Source organism: Carcharhinus amblyrhynchos, chromosome 18, assembly GCF_965287045.1.
Source record: "Carcharhinus amblyrhynchos chromosome 18, sCarAmb.v2.hapA, whole genome shotgun sequence".
Taxonomy (NCBI): domain Eukaryota; kingdom Metazoa; phylum Chordata; class Chondrichthyes; order Carcharhiniformes; family Carcharhinidae; genus Carcharhinus; species Carcharhinus amblyrhynchos.
Genome location: NC_137341.1, coordinates 20739620 through 20759629, shown reverse-complemented (window position 1 = coordinate 20759629; position 20010 = coordinate 20739620). Strand labels below are relative to the sequence as shown.

Genomic DNA, 20010 nt, shown 5'->3' with positions numbered 1-20010 from the left:
TCTGAATGCGGCATTTCTGTTTTGGTGATGAGCAGAGCAGATAGAAAAGCATTTTGTATGGAAGGCCAATTTTCTGCTGAAAGGAATCTGATTTAACCACTGAATATTTGAGACAAGCAAACAATTTAAATAAAACACCATTAACTGCTCCATGCTCCAATTCACATGTAAAACAGTTTGCTTCTCCTCAAATCAGAATTGCACTGAATGACCAGTTTCATAGCCATGAGAGTTTCTGCCAAATACAGAACTCACACAGTGTCCCCCGAAGAGCCAAGCATAACACACGACACACGTGCAAACATCTGTACCAGGCACATTACAGGAGAAAGTCAATCAGCATATCAACAGCCTGCAAAACCCAGCAAAATAACAGTTAATAACACTGGTCTATAATTATTTATTGAAAAGATTCCTTCAGCCAACCGTATATTTATAGTCACAGGACTCCTCATGAATAAAAACACATTACAAATGAATGTCCTTTTGGCTTCTGCCTTCAGCAACACAATGGGAAGCGTTCAGGTTGAGGCGATGAGTGGAAATGAGGATTAGTTAGTACATTTGCCTCTCAAAACATTGCAGTCCTGATTAGGAGTCGGGGGAGGGTAGTGACAAAGGGCAGAATAATAAATTTGTGTTCAGTACGTAGTTAACCCCATAACAAAATACATGCTTCGGGAACCGTAAATAGGTTTTTGTTTGCCATGGGATGAATTGTAGATATAATCCTATCCCAAGTTTCAGCAAGCAAATTCAATTACAATTTGAATTAAGATTTTAATCTAATGTTATCTGTAAGCACAAGGCAGCAAACTCCTAAACACAGATTCTTCCTTTATCAGCTTCTCCAATTTTACTTGGGGTTCCACAATTCCGGTTGATCACCCTTTTCCATCTTCTCCGGTCAGTCACCCATTCTTTCAATCCCAATGCATTTAAGTCTCTGATCACCTCATCTTTTCACTCTTAGGTCTTCCTTTTCTTTTTCTTGGCAGTCCCAACTCCACTCAGCCCACTATATTTCCTCTCTCATCCACAAAGAGTGACCATACAACTTCAATTTCTTCTCAGCTACTTTGTTTGATGCCCCCATGATATTATCCTTTCTTATCACTCCACAAATCTTTCTCAACATCTGCATTCTCATTTGTATTCAGTCATACTTGTTCTCTTCTTGATGTTGCTTTATGTTTCTGCACGACACAAGAAGGCTGGACTCAACCAAGTTGTATATTTCACCTTTTAGTTTCATAACACACCACTGCACTTCTTCCAATTACTCCAACCAGAGCTAATTCGTTGGTTAAATTCCATTTTCATCTTCACTCTCATTTACCCCAGGTAATTGAAACTATTCACTTTCTCCAAGTCTTCACTCAATCTTTATGCCTTTGCTGTGATCCTCTTCAATTGACAGTCCATTTATTGGATCTTTGGTCGACTAACTGCCATGCCTTTCTCCAGTTCTCCAGGTACTCAATCATGTTCTCAGAATCCCCTACACAAAGTTCAATGTCACATACATACATCGTTCTTCACAGTATGCTCCATCTCACTTGTTTAGTTAGAATACCTTTGACAATCAAGAGGAGGAACAGGCTCAGTGACAATCCTTGGTACAATCCAATTTTGGCATTGAAACTTTAACTCTGTCCCATGCTGAATCTTACTCTTGTCTGGCACTCATTGCACATATCCTGTAGTATGCATACATACTAATCAGGGACTCTAGCACATTTCAAGACTTCCTTCCTTGGCACCTAGTCGCAAGGGTTCTCTAGATCAATAAGTATACGTTGCGCTGGCTTTCATCGGCCTCAAAGCAAAAATGGCATGAGTGGTGCTTTTTTCATGCACAAATCCAAACTGACTTTCATGGATTTCCACTATTTTTCTCAGATTCTGATCCATGACTCTATATCTTGAAGGTATGCGGTAGAAGTTCAATTCCTCAGTAGTTTTTGCAATCTTGAATATCACTAAATGCTTTGCCTCCATGCTCTTGAGATGTTTTCTCTTATCATTATATAGCTGAGTAGCCTATTCAGGACCTGGGCCTCATATTCACCTAGGTAAGTCTAGACTGGCATTGCAACTGGTCCTACTAGTCGGCTCTTTTTATTCTTTCCCCTACTGTTCTGATTTCTTCCTTGTTTTTTTTCACTGAACACAAACATTATTTCTATTTATAGCATTAGCAAAACTAATCACAAGAGGAATTACTTGATTTACATGCTCTGCTCACTGCATAACTAACCCGTTTATACTCTGAGGAATTGGCATCAAATTTGCAAATTGGTGCAAATTTGCACGCAATGTAAGTACAATGATGTGGTATGTCATCTGTTATTTTATCTTCATCACTGAAGTTAAATAAAACCACCTCATTGGCCCACCAGTGGCCAGAAAACACAGCTGCTGTGTCAATAATGACCCATGGTGATATTAGTGTCTTTCTCTCTGTAACACGATGAACTATCACATTCACTCACAGAAAATGGTCCAATTCGCTTTCAGACTGAAAGCTAGAATAAAAATAAAACAGTTGAATCAACCAACTAACCAACATATATTTATGCTGCTTTCAGTGCAGCCTCTAGACATCAATTTGATTGTACCAACAAAATAATTCTATTTCTCTCGAGGACTTGTAACCATGGTTTCTAGATAAGATTGCACAAAACAATATTGCATGGGACCCTTCCTTGTTAACGTCTGCAAGGGGAGAGGACTTTCATTCTCATTAGTTTGGGGTGATCTTGGAAACAGGAATGAAAGAAAGGGAAATATTTGTCACAACATGCCAGCTGCTATAAAATATTTAATTTTCAGAACATGCCCTTAATCTAACTGATCAGTATCAAAGTTTGCTAATCAATTGCAGGTCACATTGCCATAAAATTTGTCAATCGCAATCAGATACAAAAATCATCCCCCATGCGTCAAATTGCATTCTCATTCACAGTATACAGCTTGGAAGCAGCAAGGGTCAATAAATGATACTGTGCGCTCAGGCTATGCTACAGAAACATATTTTTATCTGCTTATTCTACAAATATTTGGTGTAGACCGGTTACAAAATTAAATCAATAATTGCATTTTTCATATATAATCAAACATTAGATAAGAGCACACAGTCACTAAAATTGCACAATCATATAACAGATGGATCAATCAAGCTACATAGAATTAGAACAAATCAGCTTCAATAATGTAGTCCTTTGTTTAACAACAAAGTCTGAAAGAAAAGAAGGCCATTCATCCCATTACATTTGAAACCATTGTGCGAAAATTGCCATGGATTTGCCTTAACTCCTTTTGATCTGTAATCAAAGGGGACGTTAAGCACCTTCCCTCAAATTCAATGACGGAAATAATCAAGCAATGCTATTAATATCAAAATTACCCCTGAATTTAATCTGAATTCTACAGAGAGCAGAGCCATGATAGATCTTTATTCAAAGTTAATGAGCCATGTATTATTTGACAGATATGACAAGTCAAACTATATTCAAGAGTCACCTCAATATAATTTTCTACAATAGGCTTCTCATTTATCTCATTTCTTAATATTTCTCATGCAAAGTTCACACCTCTAACTACATTCTCTCAAAAACAGGTTTTCATATCTATGCAACGTTGCTACTGTCACAATTCTTCTGTCAATGTACTTGTTAAGTTATCTCCAGACTCAGTAACTTAACTTCCCAAACTCTACAAATTGCAATTCACTTATGTAAAGAAAAGTTCCAATTGATTCAGGATTCTCATAAAACTGATCATTCATTATTTTTACTCAGAGATCACCCCACCATCCCCCCTGCACCCCATTCCTCATCCCTTCACTGCCAGAATCAGACTGTTCACACAATTACTATCACTGCAACCTTAGCACTAGTCGTAACAATTAGCCAGACATTGACTCCCTCACATTCCATTTGCAGCTTCATTATAAGGCATTCACTGGCTCTCACATTCCACCCCACACTGTGGTTTTGAACCTCAATCCTCAGCTGCTGCTTGTCTCTATTAGTATGCACATTGTAAGCACCGCTGTGCAGCAGCAGGTTAAAATCATCCAGACGAAAATAATGAAAAGGGCCTTCAACAGGCTTCCAGGAACTACCAACAGAAATGAAGAAAATCTGAGAAAATTTCCATGGAGGGAAAAAGTGCTAAATAAACATCATCCTGCCAGATGACAATTGAGTTGAAGAGATTGACCAGCATTCTTGTGCACAAGTCTGTACTAAACCATTTTTACAATTAAAATATGTTTCTAATTAAACAGCAATTCTCTTGTAGCATGTGCAGTTAAGGTCTAACAAACTGTACAGCTCCCATTGCTGGTGGTTTAGAATTACATCCTTGAAACAGCATTTGGTTACTTTCTCATTAATCCTATTCTCACTGATCATCATTATCCAGACAGCCACATTTCCAAGCAAGTAGGTTATCAGGAAACAATTGAAAAATGAGGGGCTCCTGTAGCAAGTTTTTTTTTAAACAAGGTGATGGTAGAAACTTCCATTGTTTTAATGGAAACTCACCTAACATTACATACCACTCTGAAAAGCAAACGTAGTGCTGTTTTCTGTGTGCTTGGCAATTAAGTCCACCTTTTTAGTTAATGTGTAAATCCCTATTCCAAAATTTACTAACAAATTGAAGTTCTTTGCAGAAACATTATTGTTTTTCAATTGTTGTCTTGAATTGCTACAATCCATTCATGTGCCATTTGATGCAAGAATCTTCCATAATCTGGCACTATTTAATTCAAGTGGTAGTATTTTTGAATTGCTATAACTCAGCAACATGCTGTGTATTCAAATAACATCAGTTTCACACAAGAACTTTTCAAACAGGCAGATTAAAGAATGGACGTCTGTACTGAGAACCTAAATGAGAGACAATTATATATACTCTCTCCAAAGGCATTTACCACATTATTTCCTCCCTTCAAACTCACTAGAATAGCAAATTAGAATAATATTCAAACAGTCTACTTTAAATCAACAAAATTCTGCCCATATTCTGAACAATTCCTCTAGGTTCCGCGTTAGGATCTGTTTTAACAGTAATCCGTACATTGAGAATGATGATAGGGTGTAATATTTTCTGCACCAAACTTAGCATTTGGTACTTTCTTTTGCCTTTATATTTATTGACCCCAAATTTACCAAGCCCTTCTATTTTCCAATACCTTTCTTTCTATAGTTTTCACCTTTCTACCCTCCAACTCTCCCTTTAAAAAGTCATTTTTGTCTCAGTGATTTACCTTCCTCTCAACAGGAATTTGGAACTGAAATAAATTAAATAACTGTCTTTCTTGCCAATTGAAATAAAGGCACATTGAAGTATCATTGTGAATTAATAGCATAAATCGCAAAATAGAGAAAAGATGAACTGCAATTAAACCAATAAATGGATTTGGCTACTGCATCATAACTAAAAAGCAGGATCAGGGAATAAAAGGACAGTGAAGATTAGGAAACAAAGAAGCAAACTGTAATTACACACTTCCAAAACTCACCTGGCACACAAGGATTCATAACATCTACATACCAATCACCCAAGTCTAGACTAGACATAAACAAATAAACTTACTGAGTCATCCAATGCGTAACGCAGTAAGCCGTGCTCATATAGGAGAAAAAATCTTCTCTGCCATTTCTGTAAGATAGATTGTTGTTTTCAAAGTTAACATAGTGTTTCAGCCAATAAATAAAAATCTGTGATCATGTTACATTGTGCAGCTAAATATAAGCTAATTTTTGTGCAGAGCCAAATGGGATGCTGATGAGATTCTCCAACATTCAATAACGCATCAAAATGAACAGCAGAAAGCCATTTCCACATCATAACAAATTGTCATCATACATTTGCTGGACATTAAAAACTGAGCAGTGTTGAAAATCTCTCTTGGGTAGTCTTATATTACTGCAAAAATTGAAATCAACTACACATGATGAAGAATTATATTTTACAAGCATGTAAACAGCAAATAATGAAAGCACGGCTCTGTGGAAGACAACACCAAACAGATGTTGGCATACAAGTTGACCTTTGAAGCCTTGAAATATCCCTCCAGTAACAGGGGTCAGTTTATATGCTGAATATAAAACTAAATCGCTGGCATGGGCATAGATAGACAACATCTTTGTCATTCACCATGTGGAGTCTGCTTAGTGCGGCATATCTTAATCTCCCACCCACATTCCTAACACAGCCCCAATCACCTGGTTTATCCCTTACATCCAGTTATAAGGAACCAGTCAGTGAAACATCCAAACGTGGGGTGAAAAATTATGGCTGTCAATTAACGTGAGTATAGTATGTCATGGCTGAAAAGAGTACGAGGGGGTCAACTTGCATGCAGAGTATATGCAAAAGGGTTGTCATATACATTAGAATAATTTAGGTACAACGACCTGCAGTATTGCAAATCTGTCCCAGGAGTCAGAACAAGAAGAAAAGATGAATAAAGAGGTTTTGAAAATTAGAAAATTAAGCTACTTGCATTGACTTAATTTTAAGTAGTGGTAAGTAGACATTCTAAACTTATTTGTACCTTTCAGCAGCAATGTGTTTTATGACACTTTTACTTTGAGGCATTTTTCTCAGTCATTTATGGGTGATGGCCCTTTTGCTGGCCAGTGGTTTCTTTTGCCCATTCCAAGGCAGCCTTGGAGATATGGTGGTGAGCTGCCTTCTTGAACGACTGGAACCCATATGATGTAGATACCCTCAGTGCTTTACAGACTGTTCCAGGGTTTTGACCCAACAACGATGGAGGATCAGTGCTATATTTCCAAAACAGGAAGATACGTCACTTGGAGGGGAACTTTCAGGTTGTAGTCCCATGTGCCTGCTACACGAGTTCTTCTAGGTGGTAGAGGTCACAGGTTTAGGAGGTATTATTAAATGAGCTTTGATGAATTGTTACAGTGCATCTTGTACATACTACACATGGCTATAATTGTGCCACAATGATGAATGGAGTGAATGTTTAAATTGGTAAAAGGGGTGTCAATTAGGCAGGGTTTTTCATCTTGGATAGCATCAAGCTGCTTGGATGTTGTTGGAGCTGCACTCATCCAGACAACTGCAGTCTTTCATCACACTCCTGACTTGTATTTCAGAATACCCAGCCTCTGACTTCTTCTTGCAGCTGCAGTATTTATGTGGTTAATTGAAACCTCCAAGATTTTAATGGTGGAGGATTCAGAGATGGTAGTGCCATTGAAAAAGCAAGGGGAAGTGGTTAGATTTTCTCATGTTAGAGATGGTCATTGCTTGGTACTTGTGTGCTATGAATGTAATTTGCTAATTATCAGCACAAGTATGAATATTGCCCAAGTGAGCATGGACTGCTTCAGTATTTGAGGAGTAGTCAATTTTCAGTAGTACTGAAAATTGTGCAATCATCAGTGAATATCTCCAACAGATTTGTGGAGGAGAAAAGTCATTGATGAAGGAGCTGAAGATGGTTGGGCCAAGGACACAGCCCTGAGGAGCTCCCGTAGTGATGTACTGGGGCTGAGATGATTACCCTCCAGCAACCACCTTCCTTTCTACTAGATGTGATTTCAGCAGTGGAGACATTTCCCCAATTCGTCATAATTTCAATTTAGCTAGGGTTCCTTGATGCCACACACAGTCCGATGCTATCTTGATGTCAAGGGAAATAACTCCCAACTCACATCTAGAAATTAGCTCTTTTCTCCATGTTTTGACCAAGGCTCTAACAAGATCTGAAACTGGGTGCACCAGGAGGAACCATATGAATTAAGAGCAGGAGGTAACCATTCTGCCCCTCAAGCTTGCTCAACAATTCAATAAGATCATTTCTGAACTGTTGTGACCTGAATTCCATATTCCACCTCCCCTGATAACTTTTGACTCCCTTGTTAAAGCAGGTTACTTGCTGGAAGTGCCACCGGACAACACTTTCACTGACACCTTTCATCAGTTTGCTGATGATTGTAAGTAGACTGATTGGGCATTAATTGCCTGGGCTGGACTTGTTCTCTTTTTTGTGAGCAAAACATGCCTGGGCAATTTTCTATTTTGTCAACCAGATGCAGTATTGTAGCTGGAAGAGCTTGCTAGACATACTGCTAACTCTGGAACACAAGCACCACAGCTGGAATGTCATCGGAGCCCTTTTTTGCTGCATCCACTGCACTCAGACTTTTCTGAATTCAGAGAGAATTGAACAAGCTGAAGAACAGGTGGGGAGAGAAAAAGGCTCATTTGCTCAGCAGTTGTATTTGAAGATAGTTGCAACATTTTGCACTCGCAGGCAAAAGCTGGGCTCTTACATCATTGATAATGAGGATGTTTAAGATGTTTTGGCCTCCTGTTGCTTAACTATCCACTACCATTCATGACTGACTGTGCAGGATTGCAGAGCTTTAGACCGATTCATTGGTTGTAGGATTACTTAGTTCTGTTATAGCATGCTACTTCCGCTGTATTGCATACATGTAAACCAGTATTGGAGTTTTACAAGATTGCCACCTCATTTTTATGTATGTTGCCCCTGGCATACTCTCCTACATTCCTGATTGAACCAAGGTTGATGCACTGGCTTGATGGCAATCTAGAGTGAAGGATATGCCAGACCATGATGTCATAGATTTGAGTAGAATACAATTCTTCTGCTGACGATGATCTACAGCACCTCATGGTTGCCCAGATTTGGGCTGCTTGATCTGTAGTGAAACTATTCCATTTAGAGAGGTAGAAGTAGTAACACCAGACAATACACTAATGGGCATCCTAAGCATGAAGATGGGACTTGTCCTTTACAGGACTGTGGTGATCACTCCTGCCAATACCATTGTGGATAGATACTCTGTGACAGATAGATTGATGATGACAAGGTCAAGTAAGTTTTTTTTTCCCTTGTGTTATTCCTTTGACCAACTGCTGAAGGGCCAGTCTGGCAGTTATGTCCTTCAAAGCTCAGCCACCCTTATTAGTAATGGTGCTACCAAGCCACTCTTGGTGATGGGCATTGAACTTGCACATCCACATTCTATGCCCTTGCATAATGGTGTTCAACATGGAGAAGTATGGATTTATCAGCTGAAGGAGGGTGGCATGTGGATTTTCAACTGGAGGTTTCATGTTTCACATGATGTCATGAGACTTCATAGGGTCTGGGATTAACGTTGAGCACTCCCACAACCACCCCCTCCTCACTGCATATTATTGCTTTGTCATCGCTGGTGTCCGTCCTGGCAGTGGGACAGGACATACCCAAGAATGCTATCATGGATGGTGGCTGAAAGTTATTCTCACAGAATCATTCCTCCGTTAGGCTAGCCTATAAGACAGCTCTCCCAGTTTTGGCTTAAGTCCCCAGGTATTTGTGAAGAGCACTTTGCAGAATCGACTGGGCTGGGTGTGTCTCTGTGAAGTCCAGTGCCTGGATCAATGCCAACTAATCTAGTTTTATTCTTACTCAACATTTTTGTAGTGGTTTGATATTACTGAGTAGCTTGCTAGACCACTCCAGAAGGCAATTAAGAGTCAACTACATTGCAGTGGGTTTGGAGTCACATGAAGGCCAGACTAAGAAAAGAGAGCAGGTTTCATTCCAGAAAGAGAATCAGCGAACATGAATTTTTACAACAATCCAGTAGCTTCATAGTCACCATTACTGAGACTAGCTTTCCATTCCAGATTTATTTAATTAATTGAATTCAAAATCCCAGCTGGGATGATGAGAGTTGAACTCAAGACTCCAGAGTATTATTCCGAGCCCCTAGGTTACTAGTCAAGTAACAGAACCACAATGCTATCATTCCAGTCTAATAGTCACGTCATCATTCCTGTAACAGTGATAAGTTGCATTATTGCAATAATTTTGCTTTGCTAACCAAGATGGATACATCAATATTGTGTTTCAGATGCAGTAGAACAATGGTAAATATCAAAAACTTCAACATAGCTACCAGGCCACCTACGATATGAGCATACCAGTATGAATGCCCTCGTGTTTAAAACTATGGAGGTTGAGTCAGGGAGTGGCATGTACTGTGGTTTAGTGGCATTGTGGAGGCAGAGCCTGTTAAGCATTGAGGTACAATGTGGACTTTAGTTGGGAAGAACAGAACAATGAAAAATTCTGACACCTAGCAGTAGTTTGGAAAGAAATCTTGACAAGATGCACTAAACGACAATCACATTTTGTGATTCGATGTTGGAATATAAAGTCATAGAATCACAGAATCCCTATAGTGCAGAAAGAGGCCATTTGGCCCATCAAGTCTGCACCAACCACAATTCCACCCAGGCCCTCTTCTTGTAACCCCACATACTTATCCTGCTAATCCCCTGACACTGGGGTCAATTTAGCATAGCCAATCAATCTAACCCGCACATCTTTGGACTGAGAGGGGAAACTGGAGCACCCGAAGGAAATCCAAGCAAACACAGGGAGAATGTGGAAACTCATGTTACCAGATATTAAGGGAAATAAAAACAGGGTTGTTTTAATCATCTTCCAGCTCATTTTCAAATCATGTGGAAAGACAAGAAATCAAAATCAATTATTTCCATAAAATTTGGATTTATGTATCTCAGTCAAAATGTTTTTGTTTAGACTAGGATGATTTGAAAACAGACTGAAAGCTTTTTTCAGGTAAAGTTCAAAACTATCTTTGTTGTAACTTCAGAAATTTATCATTTCTGAATCAGTAAATGATTTGGAACAATTCATGCTTGAGATTCTACGATAATTTGATAAAGGTAGAAAATATGGTTTGATGCTTAATCTTCTTTACTTACAAAAATATAAAACAAGCAGTACAGCATGGACAGGTCCCTCGTGGCTATAATAATAACCCGCACAACCAATGATGTCACTGATGCATGCTCACACTTACTAAAGACATCAGAATACGTATTCAATTAGGAAGACGCTTCGTGTATCCCACTATAATCCTCTACAATGGATTCCAAAACAATTATTTACGTATAAATTTATTAAAACAGCTACACAACACTACTAAAATCTCCCCCTCCCCTTGTGGCTAAACACCAGGATTTCCTCCATTATCAGCATTGCCCATCTCCAAAACCCTCCTTTAATGTTATCTCCCCCATTCCCCACACACTTCAACCCTAGTACTCCAGAAAAAACCAAACCATTTCATTGCTACTAAGCTCCAGCTTTTCTCGTCTCCAGTACTGTGGTATCCTATGACTCCACCATATGTAATGCCCCAAGTGATCTGGCAGCATGTATGGTTTAGAGGTGTAGTCATTGCACCTCAGGTAACATGTGTACAAATTAACTTGTGACAGGTATAAAAGCCAACACTCACTCTCTTAACCCAACGCCACCAAACTAACCAATACTAATATCTGTTTATCTTGCAGTCCTCTCTTAACAGTAGTATATCCTACTTTCCTACCAAACACTCTGCCCTGATCCTATGGACTAACATGGAGCTTATTTCTGGCTGTTTTCATTTTCCTTTTGAGAGGGTAGCTTGTGAGTTGAGAAATGTTAGTATAATCTCCGGTTTCATACTGGACAATTGTGATTTTGAATCCCAGGGTGATACATAGCTTCACCTTGTCTACCAACAATTCTGGGCATCCTCATGAGAAATGTAAATGCTGACACACCCACTGCAACCATGCAAGATTGAGAAATAAAAGTTTTTTTGAAATCAAACTCTGATAAGGTACCTTTCAGGTGCTTGCTGAAGTGCTGAATGTAACTCCTTCATAGCTGAAGGAGACCAAAGGTGAAAAAAGCAAACATTAAAACATAATAATTCATATTGTTTGCACTGTATTTATACAGATGCCATTTGCCTTATGTGGGAGATTCCAAGTTTCATGATGGAGAGTTCTCACACAAAGGGGGTGATTTTCAGCCCAAATGAGTCATCAGTGTAAATGGTAACATGGGCCCAAAACCCTGTGAGAATCAGAAAACGAGATTCTAACCATAGAGACCTCGTTTTCTGATTTTTCACACGCCTTGCCAGCGACATGACAAGGTTCCCACTCCGAATTGTAATAAATTTAAATATAATCGAAGGCTTCTCCATAATATGTTCCCCTGCTCACTGGATAACCTTGCCAGGTTTCCAACAGGTATTTAAAAACTAGGGGAACCCACTGGGGATGCAAAGAATAGCCTAAAGGGTGGAGAAGGACATGCCCAGGACAACCTGGAGGGGTATCCCAATGGCTGTGGGGCAGGGAGACTCAAGATGACTTGCCCTGATGCCTACGTGCATGCATGTGAAGTTAATCTCAAACGTAGCTTAGGGCACCTTTAAAGATGGCACAGATGGCACCCCAATCTCTGTGGAGTCCCCATCAGAACGATGGTGGAAATAACGCCCCAGATTCTTTGGGCACAGACGACCAGAGAATCCAATGAGAAAGTTCATCTGTGCAGCTGGAGACCAACACTGACAAATTATCAGAAAACTATGCCTATAGCTTCCACGTGCCAAATGTGGCATAATAATGAATTATTATGTTTTAATGTTTGCTTTCTTCATCTTTGGTCTCCTTCAGCTATGAAGGAATTACATTCAGCACTTCAGCAAGCACCTGAAAGGTACCTTATCAGAGTCTGATTTTAAAAAAACTTTTATTTCTCAATCTTGCATGGTTGCAATGGGTGTGTCAGCATTTACATTTCTCATGACGACATCATCCACATGAAGCACCTGTCTCTGTAGTGGGTTCCATCATAGCAGGCAACATGTGGCAGAGATCTCTCTGCAAATATGCTTAAATAATCCCTATTAATAGAAGTTACTATTCTAACAACATTCGTCAGATGTCTGAAACATATCAAGGGCAGGACACAAAGTTTGATTCTTAAGAGCAGTTAATTAAGTGACAGAAATTCACTTTTCAACTTACCCTCGACCGTTGCACTGGATTTTCAAAGTCAGTTCCTTCAGGAGCCAATAGCAACCAACCCCCATAGATGGGTTTTGCCTGAAATACAGGAAGCAGAACAAATTCAACAACTAGATAAAAACTGTACTGAGATGAATATATCATTAAAAATGTTTTCTCTGCTATTTTCTATTTTTTTCCTTGAAATGCTTATCCTAGTTAGGGTATCAGCTCTTAGGTACCTTGCTCAAGTGGACCTTCAAGATACAGTGGAGGGCCTATTCCATCTTAATAACCATAAACCAGCCCTTGTCTGATGTCACCACTTTCCACCCTCACCCACTTCTCTACTCCAAGCATTCATTGTCTCTTTGAAACATCCACACTTTTCCTCCAGTAGATACCACTACTATGATAGCAGCGGATTTCTCTGAATTCCTAGCTCAGAGCTGTTGAAGCCAATTGTAGTGCACTCACTAGTACAGATAGTTTAAATTTGGGATGGCTCAACACTAGACCATAGAAGTCCATGAATGAATATTCAGGGGAAAATAACACAGCCTATTAGCCAAATATTTAAAATGAATGCAGAGATGAAATACAGTGCCAAACATAACACACCCTTCCAGCTAATCCAATGCAGCATGCAAGGCTGTACATCCAGTTAGCCAAGTTTCAGATCCAGACAGCAAACACCAAGTTCTACACCAAGTATAAGCTTCCAGCTCTTAAGGCAATGCTCTATGACAGCTGATGCAACTCTACCTCAATGTTCCTTTTAAGCCTAAAAATAGCATGGAGGTATCAGTTGCAAAACTTCACATCCACGTTTGCTGCTCCTGAATTCCCACAGTGATTGGAACTCTTTGTGCAGCTCAACCGCAGAATTAACTACCACATTTTGAACCGAGGCTTTCATTAAGACTCACAACTGTTGTGGGCAGATTACCCATCATTCAAAGTCTATATTTTTTGATATATGTGACATAGCTATCTTTGTTATTATTGTCTCCAGTTCTGCTTGAACCCTGTTGCTCTACCACCCAATATATTATTTGAACACCCCGACTCCAGATTATCCAATATTCATTCATCTGAACCAGTCATTTCCTGAGACATTTGGATAATCAAGTGGTATAGTTGCTGCAGGTGAAGTACTTCCACTGATACAGTGTGTTTCATAGTCTCAGATAAAGGAAGTGGATACTAAAATAACAACTGAAAATTGTTCCTATGAAGCTCCATGCCTTCATTTTTGTTGCTGATATTCATTATTCCTCCAATCAACTCATGTCAGTGCCTCTTTACACTCTTTCAAATATGCCAAATTAGCAAAATTAACTTAACTGATGAGCCACTCCTTAAAGGGATATTGTAACAAAAACAAAAGTTGGAGGAAACTTAACAAATTAAAATGCAATTTTGGGTGGGAGATATTGCACTCAGCCCTTGTGGTACCACAGGCCTCAAGCACACTGGTGGACACCATATGCTCCCTTTCCAGAATTACCCAGATGCAAGAATACTCTTCTGAGTAAAATAATTAACAAATTAACTAATAAATAAGTTAATAGCCTCTCAAAGGGGCACAGTAACAAGACAAAATTTTAAAGAAAACCTATAAAACTAAATTAATGTTTCTGGGGTTAATAATGCACTCCAGCCTCTAAGGCATTCATTAGTCACTGAAGACCTCAACCATACCAGCTTAGTCCTCTGGAGTGTTCTGGACCATGACCAATCATACTACATTCTACAGGCCACCAACCAATGGGAAAGATATTGAGGAATAAATTTGCAAAGAAATGAGAGTTGAAAGATTTAAGTAGTTATAACAGAGGATTTTATTTATCCTAATATAGGATGGGATAGCAACATTGTAAAAAAAAAGTGTGTATGTGTGTGTGTGTTTGGGGGGGGGGGATAAATTGATTTCAAAGATTAGCAGGCAAAACAGTTACAGAACAATAGGCTGTCTTTACAGAGGAGATAGTTCAGGTACAGGGGGTGGGACACAAGAAGGTAGAACAAAAAGGATGACGGAAGAGGCGGAGGGCAAGATGAAGCCATGAAAGGGTGCATATGACAGACGATACAAATGAAGATAGAAAGTTCAGAGAGGAAGTTAAAGAGCAAGTTAGAGAACCTTACTTTTTTATGTTAACTGCTAACATAAAAGCAAATTGAAAAGTGTTTTGTAGTAAATGGGTAATAAGAGGAGTGGGGCCAATAAGGAACCAGGAATGGAATTTGGACAAAGAAACAGTGGGCATGACTAAGGTGGTATGTTAATCCTTTGCATCTGTCATTATCAAGGAAGAAGATACTACACAAGTTATTGTCTTTTCATGTTGGAAAGACAACTGAATGCAGAGAATTGAGAAGGGACTAATTTTAGGAGTAAGAATGAGGAAAGGCAACATAAAATAAAGAATAACACTGTAAGGGGGATGCAGGAGCAGAGGGAAATTGGGCGTTGATCCATAAGTCATTGAAGGCACTAATGCTGTTTGAGAAAATAGTTAATAAAACTGAAGGGATCCTAGGCTTTATAAATAAAAGCATAGAGTACAAAAGGAAAGAAATTGTGAATCTTGAAAAAAGACATCGTTGTTTTGGCATCAACTGAAGTACTGTCTAATTCATGTCATCATACTTCAGAAAGGATGTGAAGGCATTAGAAAGGGTGTAATAAAGGAATTAGGAACATAATTAATTAGATAGGTTGGAGAAGCTGAGAGTGTTCTTCTTGGACAAGAGAAGATTAAGAGGAGATTTGACAGACGTATTCAAAATCAAGAGGGATCTTGTCAGAACAGACAGGGAAAACTGTTCCTGTTGGCTAAAGGATCAAGAAACAAAGGACATTAATTTATGATTGACAAAAGATGCAATGCTAGACATGAGGTTTTTATACAGCAAGTGGCAAGGATCTGAATGCACTGCCCAAGACTGAGATTACAAACATGGGAAGGAATGAGGCTGTAGAGAGTTTTGAAAATCTTAAAATGAAGATGTTGCTTAACTGGGAGCAGATTCAATTGAGGCCATCAAAATAGAATTGGATGATTATCTGAAGACAGAAACTGCAGGGCTGCTGGAATAAGATGATGGAATGGGATTCGGTGAGGCCCTCATGCAGAGAGCCAACAGCAGCACAGCAGGTTAAATGGCCTCCTCTTGTTCTGTAATAATGCTATGATATTTGTACTAGAGAAAGTGAAACAATTCAGATGAGGGGTTTGTCCTGTGAGAAGAGATTGAGCACCCTAGGAAAGAATGAGAGGTGCGTTAATCTCGAGACTCGACTATTACAAAGCACTCCTGACTGGTTTCTCATTTTCCTACTCTCTTTAAGCTTAAGGTCACCCAAATCTCTGCTCCTTATGTCCTTGCTATTCACCTATCACTCTTGGGCTTGCTGACGTACACTGCCTCTCAGTTAAACAACATCTTGATTTTAAGATTTTCAAAACTCTCTCTGGCCTCATTCCTTCCCATCTCTGTAATCTCATCCAACCCCACAACTTTCTGAGATGTCTATGTTCCTCTAACTCTGGCCTCTTGGGTATTCCCAATTTTAACTGCACTACTACTGATGACCACACCTTAAATTGTCTAGATTCTGGAATTCCCCCTCTATACCTCTCCAACTATACCCAGCTCATTTCTCTTCTTTAAGATGTTCCTTAAAACCTATGTATTTGACCAAGCACCCAAATATCACTTTAGGATAAGGGATAAAGCTGGAAGATGGAGTTGTAGTAGAAAATCAGCTATAATCTGGTTGAATGCAGAGCAGGTTTGAAGGGCTGAATGGCCTACAACCGTTTCTATTCCTTATGTTCTTTTACGCCTTTGTTGCAAAAGTCTGCCTTTAGTTACAAAATAGTTTGTCTGATTTCTGAGTTAAACAGCATATGTTCTACTCAGGTTTGTTTTAAGAAGACGTTGTATTTTCTAGGTACATGAATGTATCTTTTCATGCATAACATCTAGATATAAAAGTTGAACTTAAAATGCCTATTATATCCTGGCTTACTTTTATCTACTTTGTACTCCTATGTACCTTCTTGCCTTGAGTAGCTGGAACAGTAGACGTGCTATCAGATGAAAATTCTGATTATAAACCAATAGACAATTTATTTAACATTAAATCAGGTCAATGAACACATTCATAAAAAACAGTACATTTACAGTAGTTTACAAACTTGGCTGCTCCTTGGAATATTATAACAAATACACTTTTTCTGGGCTATAATTCACCACAGTATTGATCTTTGTGAACAGCTACTCACTAGGTGAACACTACCTCTGAGCCAAATCTAAGTCTCTTGACTGGCCTGAATATACATAGAGCATGCCATACCAATCAAACTGTCTTTTGGACTAGGCTATTTATCACAAAATGGTAATTGCATGTGCACATCCTCCAAACCCCTTGTAGGCAACTGATTTAGGTTCTGAACTACGATACTTAGAATGAATTTGGCACTGTTCCTGAGTGAACCTGTGTTTTAAACCCTTCATGTGCCATACATAATCTGTCTAACCAAGAACTAAATCAATAACCTAACAGACAAAAATGGTCAATGTTTTTGTTCCATAGAGCATCATTGCAAAATATGGAAATCCCCAACAAACAGGACAACAGTACCTTTCTGTAATTTTCTATACAATCATCAAACATGTCACATTTTAAGATTTTTGACAAGAGAAAAATTTTGGTGCAATCTTAAGTTATTACTATCAAATTAGATTTAGTGAGGCACATCTACAGAACAGCCATGTGCTGGGGATGGATTTGAATTCAGACATAGCATTTATCGATAATGCTTAAAACAAAAGTGACATATTAAAGATATTCCTGTAAACATTCACAGAGTATGTTGCAATGACTCTATTCATTTGTGTTCAACATGAATGAGTTGCAAAGAATTTTTCATTTTGATGACAATAGCTGGTTTGATTGATAGGTTCAAATGTGCAATCTCTAGGCACAAGACAGGGAAACAGTGGAAGGTTAAGCCATCATCTTACTACCCAGTTAAGGAAGGAAGACACAATCAAGGAGTAGGAATGATCTGGCAAGGAAGCTGGACCTAAAGTTCTCAAGTTCAGACGCAAACAGCTGCCAACATCTTCTAATCACAAGAATGCACTTATATCACCAACAATGTCTCATGTGTTTTGTTCTTTCCTATGCCAGAGGTAATCTTACAAAAATAAAATGTTAGATAAATGTAAATCAGCTTGTTCGTCTATTGGTACTAAATCAGCTTTGTTCTATCTGCCTTTCAGTGGATTGAAACTGTATGTGGAGGAAAGCAAGCTGCTATAGCATCTAGTTCATATTTCAGGTTTCATTGATATGGCGCCAAGTCACACTGTTGCAGGACTAGATACCGGCCAGTAAAGGCACATTCCCAATTATTCGAGCCACATAATCTAAATGTAGAAGAGATTAATTACACTAAATACTGTTTATATTGTATAAACTGAAAACACGTAACCGGTAACAAGGATGGAATGAAGCAGTAGATGAATACATTAAGCCTGAAACAAGTCTGGAAGAGGAAAATAATAATTTGATCTTCAGAAAATGCAGAGCTATTTGAATCCTATAAGCTAGAAAGCAGCCTAAATTTTAGCTGTACGTTTATAATGAGAATTTTGGTCTTGGGGAATTTTTGTAGTTATTTACTGTTTTCTAGTTATAAAGATAAATAACAATCTTAGGGACATACTTTGAATGACCAGACCCTTTACTGGCCAGTACATTTACAAACCAGTAGGGGAGGTTTTTTCAGCATTGAATACATCCCCTGTGCTAGTACCATTGTGATAATTTTGCAGTATGAAATTTATGATTGGCAAATGTCAATTCAACAATAGTTTTATGCATGGTATGTGTACTCTGCATTAGCCTATCAGTTGCTGATGTTTCATCCTGAGCCAATTTTTTGGCAATTTATCATTGTCTTCTACTCACAGTGGCAGGGCAAGGAGGTAGAATGCTGGAAAAAGGAAAGAAACTTAGTACGATATAGCATCTTAAACAAACTCAGGATGCCTCAAAGTTTATTTAATTACTTTGGAGATTAGTCACTGTTGTAACCTAGGGAAGTGCAGCAGTCAATGTGTACACACTAAGCTCCCACAATGAAGATAATGACATTAATGACCAGATATTCTGCTTTAGTGGTGATCTGTAGAGAGAAACATCAGTCAGAACACCAGAAGAACTCTTTTTCCAAATTGTCCCATGTTCTGTTTACCTGAGAGGCCATCTACATCTTATCAGAATTATGGTGGCACCAAAAGTAGTTTTCCCTCAGTATTAGCCTAGATTATGTACTCGTGTTGCAAGCTTCTGTCAGGAGACTGACTTAGTGGTAGAACTCTTCCGCTTATCTGTAGTGCTGATTTGTATCATGATTTAAAAAGGATTTTTCAGGTGGTTTCTACCTTTAACTGGGGCAATGTTATACTAATTAGGCATTCATCCAACTTTATCTAGTCTTCTGCTGAGGATTGTATTCTATATACATCACTTCCCTCAACACACAACTACAACTGCAGTGCAATGATGCTCACTATGTTCAAATCTATGTTCTTATACAAAGCTGTCAAATATTAATTTGGTAATTTTACTTTGGTTGAATAAACTAAATTAGCACATAAAATTTATTACATGTTTCAAGTGGTATGCTGTCAGATTGTGCAGATTTGTGCTCATTCTCCCCTTTTCAACATAGTTCCTCATTCAAGTATCAGGTTTCATACCATTAGCAAAAGGAAGAAGGGAAACACAAGTAACTATCAATTAACTAGCTTTAAGTCAGAAGTAGAAAATTACTAAAGACTATAATCAGAGATCAAAAATTAATACTTAAAAGGACACAGACTAATCAGAGATAGCCAAACAAGGATTTGTGAAGGATGGGACATGTTTTTTTGTGAGGCGGATCAGGATGAAGAGGCTGAAAGAAAGGAATACAATATATGGATCTTACAAGAGCCACATTAGAAATTGGTTGAGAAAATTAAGCCTGTGCTATAAAAGATATGATAATGCAGTTAATGATAACCAGAGTGTAACTGGAAGTGATAAAGCAT

At 38.6% G+C, this 20010-nt stretch overlaps 1 protein-coding gene across 5 annotated transcripts in view; it reads right to left on the bottom strand.

The window, feature by feature from the left end:
* LOC145354895 (uncharacterized) overlaps positions 1–20010 on the bottom strand; it is a 169568-nt gene that overhangs the window by 132964 nt on the left and 16594 nt on the right. For all 5 annotated transcript variants that reach the window (XM_080206495.1, XM_080206497.1, XM_080206498.1 and 2 more), the window contains exons 2-3: positions 12913–12990; positions 5611–5676 (exon numbers count right to left, since the gene is read on the bottom strand). In XM_080206495.1, coding sequence (XP_080062621.1) covers positions 5611–5676; positions 12913–12990 — 144 coding nt within the window. The remainder of the gene's footprint in view (positions 1–5610; positions 5677–12912; positions 12991–20010) is intronic.